Source organism: Podarcis bocagei (genome assembly GCF_964188305.1).
Source record: "Podarcis bocagei genome assembly, chromosome: 10".
Lineage (NCBI taxonomy): Eukaryota > Metazoa > Chordata > Lepidosauria > Squamata > Lacertidae > Podarcis > Podarcis bocagei.
This window is the reverse complement of record NC_138135.1, coordinates 49,557,617-49,570,624: the sequence shown is the minus strand read 5'-3', so window position 1 is coordinate 49,570,624 and position 13,008 is coordinate 49,557,617. Positions and strand designations below refer to the sequence as shown.

At 42.0% G+C, this 13,008-nt stretch overlaps 1 protein-coding gene across 4 annotated transcripts in view; it reads left to right on the top strand.

Annotated features, from left to right (window-relative positions):
* The window catches only part of MSRB3 (methionine sulfoxide reductase B3), a 61,065-nt gene extending 49,939 nt beyond the window's left edge, over window positions 1–11,126 (top strand). For all 4 annotated transcript variants that reach the window (XM_081211846.1, XM_081211847.1, XM_081211844.1 and 1 more), the window contains 2 exons: window positions 2,286–2,383; window positions 8,435–11,126. In XM_081211846.1, coding sequence (XP_081067972.1) covers window positions 2,286–2,383; window positions 8,435–8,599 — 263 coding nt within the window. In that variant the 3' untranslated portion in view covers window positions 8,600–11,126. The remainder of the gene's footprint in view (window positions 1–2,285; window positions 2,384–8,434) is intronic.
* Window positions 11,127–13,008: the final 1,882 nt, after the last annotated feature.

Here is a 13,008-nt window from a genome sequence, read left to right as displayed (position 1 = left end):
TTATCCTCCTGGAAGATGTGAATGTTTGTGGAAGATTATGTTCTCTGGCTCCTTTCCATTGGCTTGGCAGGAATAGAGGAATCTTTAGAGTTTATGTTTCAAGATGTTTTGTGTTGTCCAGTCATTTTGGTCTGCATCTTCTTCAGAGAGCCCAGATGACCTTGCTCTTCTCATTCTGATGTAATTGGTAGATACTCTTAGGCTATGATCCTAAATAATTAGTTTTATGTAGCTGGGTAAGAATGAGGCACAGTCTTTCCATTAGTTTCTACACATGGGCTATATTGACTCCCCAGTGAGATTTTTTGGTCTTAGAACACTCTGCATGGAAGTGGCTGGAAGATATGAAACTTAATTTAGTGTGTTTCTTTATTCAAGTTTTTTTTAATGAGTCCTTTTAAAATACACTCTTCTTTCAGTTTTTCATCTTGTTTTAACTTGGTTTCAATTACATCTGAAACAGATTGTATTCAACCTATGTTGAGATCTTTTGATGACTTTTGCACCATTTTGCTTGAAAATATTTTTAAAAATTAAGCACATCTTGCAAAATACTTGTCTCTGAAAGCAGCCCCCCCCTTGTCTTTTGTATGGCATAATTTCATGAAGTCATTAGCGGCATGCTTTCAGGAAATAGTGGAGACTGGATAAGAGATTTTGATTAACATTTTTCTAATGTAATATGATTGCAGGCTCTGAGTGAATATGAGATTGAATTCTATCTTTCCAAAATATATATGAGAGATTGAATTCTATCTTTCAAAAAAAAGTCATCTCATTTGCCCAAGGCCTTCTACTTCCTCAATGGAACTTCTCTTCCCTCTCCTCTCCTTGTCTGCCCCCTAGCCCCTCAATCTTCAGAAGGGGAAACCCAGAATCGATTGAGGGAGCATGGGGGGAGGAGAGAGAGAGAAAGATCCATTGAGCAAGCAAAAGTCCTTGTGTGAATAGGACAACCTTGCTGGATACAACCCTAAAGGCTGATCCACACGTCCTCTTTCCCCGTGCCTAGAAAGCACAGGTCCAAGTGGTTTGCTTCTTGTCCCGTGCTTTCTAAGCACAGCTCTGAGCAGTTTTCAGCCCCCCCCCCACTGCTTTCCCCTGGAAAAGCTGCTCTTTAGCGCTGATTCAGAGCAAACACCAATCTATGGAAAACCCAATTGACATTTGCTCCAATTCAGCGGTAAATAGTGGTGTTTTTTTCCTGGGGAAAGTGGGAGGACAAGCAGAAGTCTGGCTGATCCCTCAGTCTTTGCTGCCTTGACAGCAATCAACTACTTTAGAAAACAAGGAAGATTGCTGACTTCCCACTCTGCTCGGAAGTACCAGTTGAAAACTGCACTAGACCAATCCTTCATCTGATTCATTGGACCTCGAATGAACTTTATATCCTGCGACTATTTGGAAACAGTAGGTCTTTGCTTGGTACAACTGTGATGTGCTCAAATTTAATTTGTTCTCCTCAGTGTTCTTATTGACGAGTTGCTTTTATAGTAGGGATGGGAAAACAGTAGCCCTTCATGTCTTGTTGAACTCCAATTCCCATCAGGACCAGGCATCATGACCAATAGCCAGGGATGATAAGAACTGTAATCCAACAACATCTGGAAGGCAGAAGGTCCCCAGTCCTGTTTCAAAGCATTAACCTTAGCGTGACACAATAGCAGTAGGTGGAGATGGTTGTAGAGATTCTCTGATACAAGATCCAAGTGTTCCTACTAATGTCAGAATGGCACACCTTACTATCACCCACTGCTTTTAAAAGTGGAAGAGGTATTTAAACACACACACACACACACACACAGGACAATTATGCCTTTCTGGAATTTGCTTGCAACTTATTAATTTAGCTCCATGATAAAGGGACCTGTTAACTTCCTATTTGAGGTTTACGGTTTTCAAGAAATTCAAAATTTCTTTAATTTGGGGAATGTTCTACTGCAGCCTTCCCCAACTTCCAGATGTTTTGGGCTATATTTCCCACTGTCCCATACTACTTTCCAGATTAATATTTGGATAAAACTGTTCTATTGGACAGAGTGTATTAGTGCACTGTTGTAGATTTGCACATTTTCAGGTTGCATAGGATTCTGTAGGCAAAAAAGAAGAGTATATTTGCAATTTGGAAACTTGCTGCTTTACCTTGCCAGCCAACGGACGTTATCATCTAGAGCTTGTTAGATCACTGACAATCCTATTTGTGATTGAAACTTTCAAAATCCTATCTGATGCAGAAATTATCACAGGTTGTTGCTGCTATTGTTCATCCTTTTGTTTTTTTCCAGGTTGGCCTTCATTCTATGATGTGATGGCTTCTGACAGAATTACATTCACTGATGACTACTCCTACGGGATGCACAGGGTTGAGACAAGCTGCAGTCAGGTCAGTTCAGACACAAAGAGGTCATTCTCATATTAAAAGGTTGCCGAAACCGTAGTGTGTGTAGTTTCTTTACATCTGAAGTTCTGCAAAATTCTTACTTGCCAAAAAGACTCATTAGGGTTGCATGATGAGCCACAGGCATGACAGCTGGTGGATAAAAATGAAAGTCAAAGTGCTAATGAGAATCTGCATTGTTATCTAGGTTAAGCATTATTTAACAGAGCATGTATAAATGACATCAGAGGGCTGTAGCCTACAGAAATGGTCTTCCAGGAAGGCATCTCTTCAAAGTTCACCTCTGAACTCTGTTCTCTTAAGCCTAAATGCAGATAGTCTAGACGAACATTGAATTGACTCTATATCTGCAGATTCCATCACAGAGCATTTGCTGAGGATCACTAGTGACAATGCTCAGGGTATCTTTCTGGCCACCTCTACGTCCCATCTGCCCAAATAAGCAAGTGAATAATAATACCAGACACTTGTCAGTTTCCCATTATCTTTCTCATTCTGACTCCTTTCATTCTTTGTCATCACTAGCTTTCTGTGGCCTTAATGGCTCAGTCCTAACTAACTTATCAGGGGAGAAGGGTTGTTGACCTGGCAGTTAGTGGAGGAAACGCTTGGATAACCTGCAGCTAGTTTCTTCCACCGAGAATGCACCAGTTTTAATCAGAACTTAAAGTCTGATCTGCTGCTTTGTTTGCTTTAGACCAACTGGGAATCTGGAAGAAGATTGGGATAAATGAGCTCTCTGAATAAGCAAGGGGCCAACATATTGTGTGGCCACTTTCAATTACTCTTTCCAGGAGGTTTTTTTTTTGGGGGGAAGAACGTTCAATCTGCTGCAAAACAGTGTTCAATAGGTTAGTGCCCAGCTATATCTAGATTGAAATGTTATCTGAGATCAAAGCCATAGTTGTATTTGTATTCAGTGGTATACTGCATTTAAACAGGTAAACTTTTAACCATACAGTGGTACCTCAGGTTAAGTACTTAATTCGTTCTGGAGGTCTGTTCTTAACCTGAAACTGTTCTTAACCTGAAGCACCACTTTAGCTAATGGGGCCTCCTGCTATCACTGCACCACCGCCACACGATTTCTGTTCTCATTCTGAAGCAAAGTTCTTAACCTGAGGTACTATTTCTGAGTTAGCGGAGTCTGTAACCTGAAGTGTATGTAACCTGAAGCGTATGTAACCCGAGGTACCACTGTACAGTGGTGCCCCGCAAGACGAACGCCTCGCGAGACGAAAAACTCGCAAAACGAAAGGTTTTTTCGTTTTCGAGTTGCCTCGCAAGACGAATTTCCCTATGGGCTTGCTTCGCAAAACGAAGCTTGCCCCGCAAGTTCCGAGGACAGCAGGTCTTCCCCGGACCTCTTTTGGGCGGCGGGGAGAAGCGATCTTCTCCCCGCAGCCCCAGGTCCGGGGACAGCGGGAAGCAAGGGGCGGCGGGGAGAAGCGATCTTCTCCCCGCAGCCCCTTGCTTCAAAAGAGGGGACAGAGCGGTGCTTCCCGTCTGTCCCCGGACGGTCTCCATAGGAACGCATTGATTGATTTTCAATGCTTTCCTATGGGAAACCGTGCTTCGCAAGACGAAAAACTCGCAAGAAGAAAAAACTTGCGGAACGAATTAATTTCGTCTTGCGAGGCACCACTGTATTTGTATTAATGTCACTTTATAATTAGATGTTTGCCTGTTTCTGGGATTTGTATTTTGCCTTTCACTGCAAACAAGTCCCGAGGCAGCTCACAATAATATCAAGTAGTAAATTATACCAAGACTTTTCCTACTTTTAACAACAAAAAGCCCTTTAGTGATAGCATATATTTATTGAAGATCTCTGGAATTTCTGGTGCTGTTCTGCATTTGCTATTTTTATTTTATTCTCTGTTTCTGGTTTTATGCTGCATTACGTTTTATGATTCTGTTATATTATTTACATATATGGCTTGCAGCTTTTATTGTAAGCCACCCACAGAACTTTTTTTTAATGGAGGAGGGGGGCTTGAAATACAACAAATCAGTAAATAAATAAAATACAGTATTAAAACAACAACCGGTGAATAAAAGCAGGATACCAGTATACCAGTATATGTGGCTTGTGTCCTCCCCATAGTCATTACCACACCATATAATGCATCCATTATTCAGTCATTTATTCCCATCTCCATGAGTCTAACAATATGAATCATACATCCAGCTGCAAAATGCTATTGTTTTACTACAAATCCGAATTGCATTGGGAGTTTACTTGGTTAAAGTGGAGAGCAAAATCCTTTTATTTTATTTTTTCTCCTTTTAGGGGGGGGGGGGGCAGAATCCAGCAGATGAAAAAATTAAGTACACTTCCCATAAACATTCTAACACCTGTTTTGCTCCTGTGCGAACATCTTCCTTTGGAATGTCATTGATTTAGGATACAAATAAGTGCTTTGGAAGAAAATTGCCTTCTTATAAAACAAAAGCATCCAAAATATTGTCTGTGAAACAGCTTTCACGGTTTTGTTAGAAATACATCACTGTGGAAATATGAGAAAAGTCAAATATTTGTGACAAGAAAATGTTAATTGCAGGTGCACTTAGGGAGTAATGTGAAATTGGTTGCACATTCTTCCTTCCTTTCCTATTCAAGGGCTATTTCCCTTGGAGACCTCTGCAGCTATTACATTGTACCTGTAGAAGCCAATAACACTGTTTAATCACAAAAAAATGGGTTGCACATTGATGTGCTGTGACTAAATCACTGGCAACCATCTGCACAGATCTTACTTTATCTCATAGTAATGGGATTATTGTGTGTATAGTCAGGAACTCTGAGAGGTGAAATATGTTCTCAGTTGGCAGACAGCTAATTTCCATATCCAAAATGGCATGTACAGTAGACAACGTGGTTTGAGAACTGAATTCAGAATATGGCACAGTAGTCATATGCTTGTCTTACCAAACCAGTGCTCAGCTCATGTCTGGCAGCTTAGCAGTGGCAGCGTAAGTGTGGGACAACTTGCACACTACACACTCATTGAGGTATTCACACAAATAGGTAAAGGTAAAGGGACCTCTGACCATTAGGTTCAGTCGTGACCGACTCTGGGGTTGCGGCGCTCATCTTGCTTTATTGGTCAAGGGAGCCGGCATACAGCTTCCAGGTCATGTGGCCAGCATGACTAAGCTGCTTCTGGCGAACCAGAGCAGCGCACGGAAACGCCGTTTACCTTCCTGCTGGAGCAATACCTATTTATCTACTTGCACTTTGACGTGCTTTCAAACTGCTAGGTGGGCAGGAGCAGGGACCGAACAACGGGAGCTCCCCCCGTCGCAGGGATTCGAACCGCCGACCTTCTGATCAGCAAGTCCTAGGCTCTGTGGTTTAACCCACAGTGCCACCCGCGTCCCTTTCACACAAATACATGCGCCAAATTCTCTGTAGTTCCAGATCCACTCAGCCCATGTCTACAGCATGCCACTAGGGTTGTATGAATTGAGCAGTGACACAATTATCGCTCCTGTCAGTCAGTCCAGTTTGCAATCTCTCTATTTTCCTGCTTATGGTAAAGACTGATTTTTTTTTGCAAACTCTCAGTTGGTAGTCAACTAAGGTTTACTCAAGGTAGACCTATTGAAATGACAGAAGATGGCTAACTCAACTCCATTAAAAGCAGTGGGTCTGCTCTGAGTAAAACTTAGTTGAATAGCACCCTGCAGCCCATTTTACATAAATTAACCACCACCATGGTGCAGACCTAAAGTTGCAGCTGTTTGGAGAGCTGTAATATATGAACCCACTGCCCCACCCACACAGCTTCTCTTGAACATAGTGGTGCATTGGTGTATGTATATGTGTGTGTGTGTGTGTAGTGTAGTGTAGTGTAGTATCCTGTGTTCCATGATCACCCCTGGGAAGCTGCATGGTCTGTCCATGCAGCTGTGACTACAAGACCTCTCTTTGCATACGAGATTTTAGCAAGTATGAACTGAGCCTTCAGTGGAATTCCTTTGATGTGTGGGTACAAACAGCGGCGTAGCGTGGGTTGTCAGCACCCGGGGCAAGGCAAGTAATTTGCGCCCCCTAACCCCTAACCTGCCGCCGCTGCCAGCTTCTTCTTGCTGCTGTCTGGTCTGGTCTGGTGTGGTTCTCTCCCGCGCTCAGCGCTGCGCTGGGCGGCCGCTGCACTGTCCCTCCCCCAGATAGTCCCTCGCTCTCTCTCCGCACCACACGCCTGGCACCCACCCCCTCCACAGTGGGCGGCGACCCAGCGGCTCAGCCAGCACTGCAGTGAGAGAGAGTGAGTGAGCCAGGTAGGGGCAGAGAGCTGCGAGTGCGAGCACCCCCCCAGATGTTGCGCCCGGTGCGGCTGGCACCCCCCTGCACCCCCCACGCTACGCCACTGGGTACAAACACAATTGATATAAGATTGACCAATACTATGAGGCATCACATTTCCGGGTTGATCAAGCTGATCAAGTTGAAGCGGGTTGATGCAAAGAGTTATTTGGAAAAACTTTTTTCTTTTTTTTTAAGAGGGAAAGCTAAATTGGTCAGGCATCCAATTGCTGCTTAACTTCTTTCACATTGGAGTGTCAGAAGAAAATTACAGTCATTAACTTTCTGCAAGGAAATGTAGGGGTAGTAGACTGAAACCACACTTTATACATGTGTATTTGTTTGCCATTCCAGAAATTCCCTTCTGTTGTGATTCTTGCTTTGTTTCTTTATTCCTGATTGATCACTTGTTTGCCCTGGAATCATCCTGTGGTATCTTCAGTATTTTAAGTTTGCTTCACAGTGTCATGTTACTGGAGTTCAAAGGCCCTGGAGGGAAAATGACTCGGATAACAACACCTGGGAACTCTCTTCTAAGAATTTGCTTATAGATGTACAAGGTGTTTCCCCCCAACATGAGTCACAAAAGCATTAACAAGTATTTGTAACCTGAAAGTTACATGTTTGATTAGCCAAATTCTTTTTGCCTAGCATGTGTGCATAATTCTTTGGATTCTTCTTCCATGACCTGAGCTGACTTCAAAAGCTGTTAAAAAGTTTTTGCTACAAGGAAAAGATAAAGCCCGTGCAAACTTGCTCCTTTCTGGCCTTGTGGGCTCACTCTTGCACCCGCCTTTTATTTCAGCTGCCAGTCTTTTTTTAAAAAAATGTTTAAATAATTTTATTATGAAGAATTCAAATCATTAAACACATTTGCATGCATGTATGCATGCATGCACACACCCTTCAATATTATGTGAATTCATTTAAAATTAAACACATAATTCAATATGTTCAGTCTTAAACACCAATCGTCAAAATCTTTCCACCTTTGATTTTTTTAAAGATTATGGCCAATACTGATGCATTTACTTGAACAATGCAAAATGGGCAGACCACCTCAGTTTTATCTGGATTGAGCTTCAGTTTGTTTGCTCTCATCCAATCAAGGCAAAACAATGGTCCAGCACATCCACTGCCTCACCTGCAGATGTGAAGGAGAAGCAGAGCTGTGTGTCATCAGCATATTGTGGACAATGTACTCCAAAACTCTGAATGACCCCACTCAGCAGTTTCATGTAGATGTTAACTTGGTTGGCCTAATAAAGGTATTGCTATAATAAATATTTTGGATTTTTCCCCCCAAGAGTGTTTAGTCAGAATATGTTGTTCAGGCCTCAACCTGCCTTTCGGCATGTTCAGGTTTTGATACCACAACTTAGCTTGGGTACTTCACATGCCTTGGTGACTCTAAGCCTGCATGATAAGCACATTCTCTTTTCAGATGTTGGCATCAAACTGTACATGTCTGAAGTCCATTTGTAGAAACCAGACTTCTCTTGGATGACAGCTTATATTTTCACATTACTAGCAACTGGAAAAAAGGCAATGGTTGACCCTCAAATGCTTTACCTCCTGATGAAATTTAAACTTCAAAATGAAGCCTGTATCTGTGACTCTCAAAGAGAAGCCCGTATACTATTACAGGTTGTTGTTTTTAAAAGTGTTTTCATTATACTTATTGATACTTACTAATGAATACAAATTATGCTCTTCTATTTCAGTGTGGTGCTCACCTTGGACATATTTTTGACGATGGGCCTCGTCCATCCGGCAAACGATACTGCATAAATTCAGCTTCATTGTCTTTTGAGTCTGCAGACAAGAATCATGCTGGAGAAGGAAGCCTCAGCGCGACTTCTGCCCAACCAGACAAGACAGAGCTGTAGAAGAAAGATATTTTCTCACAAAGCTTATTTTCCTAAATGACTCTTGAAGAATGTTATTCTAAATTGCCTTCTACCTTATATGTTTTAAAAAAACACAAAACCTTTTAGGGATATTCTGCACTATCAGTTTTTTTGTGTATCAAAATGAGGCCTTGTGTGTGCCAATGTATTTTTGTTATATAATCACACTTAAATAATTGTCAACTTACATGCAGTGGGGAACCTCATAACAAAAGGGTATTTAACAAAAGGGTTATTAATCTCCACTTAGTGCTTTGTTAAAATAGGTTTGAATAATATCCCTCCTCCTTTCTGAGGGAGCAGGCTGTAGTTCATTCATTGCAGAACTGTAGTGTATATACAGAAGTCTCTTAATATCTCATTACTTCAGTGATTTTGTTCTGATTTACATGACGTGTACTCGACCATCTTTCCATTTGACACATCACCCAACCTCCATTATGGAAGTGTGTGTTGGTTAAAGAGCAGTGGGTCATATCCAGCCCATCCTTTTGCTGTGATAGGGCCAGCTGGAGTGGATAGCAGGCCTTTGCCCCTGAGTCTGTTCCTTCAAGTTGCGATGAGTATTTAAACGAATGTGGATGGAAACCTGTTTGTTTCAACCAGTAGCAACCAGCACTTTTACAGGCCTGGTCTATCAGCCAGAAGTGGGTGAAAGCGAATAGTAGGTCACTTGTTTTACTATGTCCCTAATGAGGGTCCTGCAAAAACAAAACATCAACGAGCCAAAGAGGATTCACAGTGTAGCATGAACTAGTTGTTTTGTGGGTCGCGCTTTGGAGCATGCAGTAATGTTGCTAATTACTGCTCCGCTTTCAGGTTTTGTCCTGGGAAAGTGAATACCTCATTGAAGAGGTACAAACTTCCCTACAATTCCCCCTTACAATGTTTGGACAGGCATTAGAAGGGATGCAGTTCCCTTTCTTTCAAGCAGTTTCAATGTGCAATTATAAGCACCAAGTGGCTGTGCCTTCTCATGTGCAAATTTACAGCAGTGTGCTGCTTGAAGAACAACCTTACTATTTTCCAGCTTGTATGTGTGCTCAGTCTTATTTTCTGAGCACATGTGTGTACAGGAAATGCACAAAGCCGACAACCAAAACATTAAGAAATGCAGCAAGAAGTAGACATGTCCACGAAGACTGAAGAGTTTTAAGTGGAAACTTGTCCCAAGCCCTTTAGTGAGATCTGATTAGACATTTTTAAGCCTTCTAAGGATATGACCATCTACTTTGTGCTGAAACTTCCTTTTTTACACTGCAAGAAAACTGTCTATAGGTAGTGTGTGTGTGTGCATATATATATATGGTTGAAGCAGAGAATAGCTGCATTTTCTAAACTCGATACAAGTACTGTACTGTTTAAGAAAATTTTCTTGTAGAATATTCAATTTCAATATCAATAGCAAACATACTACCTGACATATCTAACAACCTGTACAATAGGTTGAAATTACTACCTTCATAGCCTTATAGCTCAAGTGAGAGAAAAAATGTGTTTGCTAATATAATTGAAGAATAGACAGATGTAGAACTTCAGAATGCAACCATATGCATAAGAGAACAATTACTCCTGTTAGCATCACTGTTCATGTATGCAATTATGTACTTTCAAGTTTGTGCAGTCCTTCCTTTACAATGGCAAAGAATTTTCTATGCTTCATGTCATTCTTTTGCTTATTTCCCTCTCCCAAAGGGCTGTTCCTATTCCTTGCCTTTGTTGGAAGAGAAGTGAGTTTTCTCCTATCACATTTTCTGCCATAAATCTCTAATATGCAACATTTGTAAAAACGTGGAGCCTACATGCATTTTGCTTTTCAGATCTCTGCTGTAGTTAAGGGTTATCGAGTTTCAGCATATTTCTGTCTTGCATTAAATAAATATATTACTAGAACTTCAATGAGCAATAATGCCAGCTGTCCATCGGTAGATTTATATTTGCAGGATATGGAATGCAATGAACTGAATCAATATGGCTAGGTGTATGTGATCTATAAGAGTGGAACACTGTTAGCAGAAGAAAGCCATTGTTCTTTTTCTGTACGGAACACTGGGCAACATTTTTCACTATTAATGCTAGTAGGGGATATAAGTATGACTGGTATTGCAAAACTCAAATGCAGGTCATCTTGTTTATGTCCTTGGCAGAGGATCTCAGAAGGTGAGCACAATAAATAAGCAGGGAGCCCATTGCTTGGACTTCATTCTTTGTATTGTATGGGTGCGTGCAACTACTGAATGCAAATTATATAAGAACAGAGAACTGTATTTTATAGTATCCAATCTATATTATATAGAGATTTGCAGAGCTTAATATATAAATATCAAAAGATACATGGGGGGAAAAGTGAAAAATAAAAGTATTTTATTCATTTTGAAAAAAATCAAACTTTTCCTCAGAATTATGGTTTGCCTTTGAGACAATAGTGTTGGATTTTTCAACGAAGGGTATCTTTTAATATATTTCTTGTACGCTGGGTATATAATAAAGTTAATTTATAAATAAATGCCTCTGTTTTTAATGGTTATGATATTGTGCCTGCAGCTGCGTTGTGCCCCAGCCCCTTTCCTCACCTGTCAGTAGCAGTGACACATCAACATTTGAGCTCCAGCATCCTTTCCAAGATGAATAGGTGGAGCAAAGGGATAAAGCACACCCAAATTCCCTGCATGTGGTTATGACCCTGGGAAAATATTTTCAAGGATTCAGATATAACTTAGGGGAGGGAGCACTGACAGAAGTACTCAGCCTCCACCTTAGCAAAAAGACAGAAAGAAAAAGATCTTAGCTTTTCGTGTACGCTATTGTGTTCTTTGGGTCTGTTCCATAAAGATAGCACATTGCTTACTAAAAGGAAGTCTTGCCAAAGAAGTTCTAAACTACAGCTGAATAATTTGGCTAGAGATGTTTTCTTGCGGATTGGTGTCTAGGGAAACAGATTTGGAATGCCCTATTGTTTGCAGATAAGCTCAGTTTGAGAAATCAGCAACACAAAAATTGGGTGAAAAGGGAGCTTTTGTGGTGGTCTCAACTCAGCTGTCATGTTGACATTCCCTGAGAACTGCTGGTGCATCCATTAAGTTGTTAATTGTCAAATATTAGGAGGACTATTGAGGGGCAGTGGGTGCAACCGATGATGGGAATGCCAGGAGGCGGTCTCGCTTTTGTATTGTGGTACAACTTCTTAGTAACAGTTCTTGCACAGGAGATACTGGAGCATGCTTGCCTCTATCGACAAAGAATCTTTATACAACCCTTTGTGCTGCGTACATGCTATTTAAAAAGGACATAGTTGCATTTTCATATTATGAGAAACTCTGCAGCCATGCACAGCAGATGTTGGGTATACCCAGAGTATACCCACTGAAATTCATAGATCAAGGTTAGTAATGGCCATTATTTTCAAAGGATCTGCTCCTACCATTGGATACAACCCAAAGAGGGGTATTCAACTATTGTGTCCCGTGTCAGCACACTGATTTCCACTTGCAAAATGGGATCCCCCTCTTCTCCCCAAACATGCCCTGCAACCTACCCAAAACTGCTCCATGGGGTTGGTGGAACCCCTAGAACAAATGATAAGGGAATGGGGGGGGGCGGGGACACTTCCATTATACAAGGAGAAATCCTTGTACCAGCAGAATGAGAGACAGCACTATCGTGGATGATTCTTGCATGGATGATGCACTTGCTATATTTGTGGGAAGCATCCATGTAAATTTCTGAATGCACAATCCAATCATTCTGCCCGGGGATTTTAAAGGAGATGCGTTTGAGGTTGATCTGTCTGAGCACCTCTTTCAACAGCCTGAAACCTTGGCTGTTACCTGACTAGTTTTCAGAAGCAACAAGCTTTATCTTATGAAATAAAATCTCTTCTGCCTATTTTTCCAATGAGGATACTTTTTGTCATGGATTAAAACCCCCAAAACGGGCCTTTGGACAATGCCGTTGCCCCCCCCCCCCCACTTCACTGGAATTGTAGGAGTTTATTGTAGGGTTACCAGACGTCCCCGTTTCCCGGGGACAGTCCCCAGTCCCCGGATTTGTGAATAAGTCCCTGGACAAATTCCATCCCCGGAATGTCCCCGGGGAAAGCAGCAGTGGCAGTCTCAGCAGCCCGGAGCAGTTGGCTCTGGCTGGCTTCAGGAGCTGCTTGGAAGTCCCCATATGATGCCGGTGCAGGGGCTCAAAGATGCAGCTTCTGGGCTGCCGCCACCTTCCCTGACCCCAGCAACTAAGCTGTGAAGGGAGTCTTCATGCTGCCTATCGGAGCAGCCTCCTAACTCCTACTTGCGTGCAAGCAGGAGCGGGGCAGGGATGTCTCAGCTGTCAAGGGAGGCTTCACAGGCGGGGGCAGAGATCTCTCAGTTAGGCAACGGGAAGCC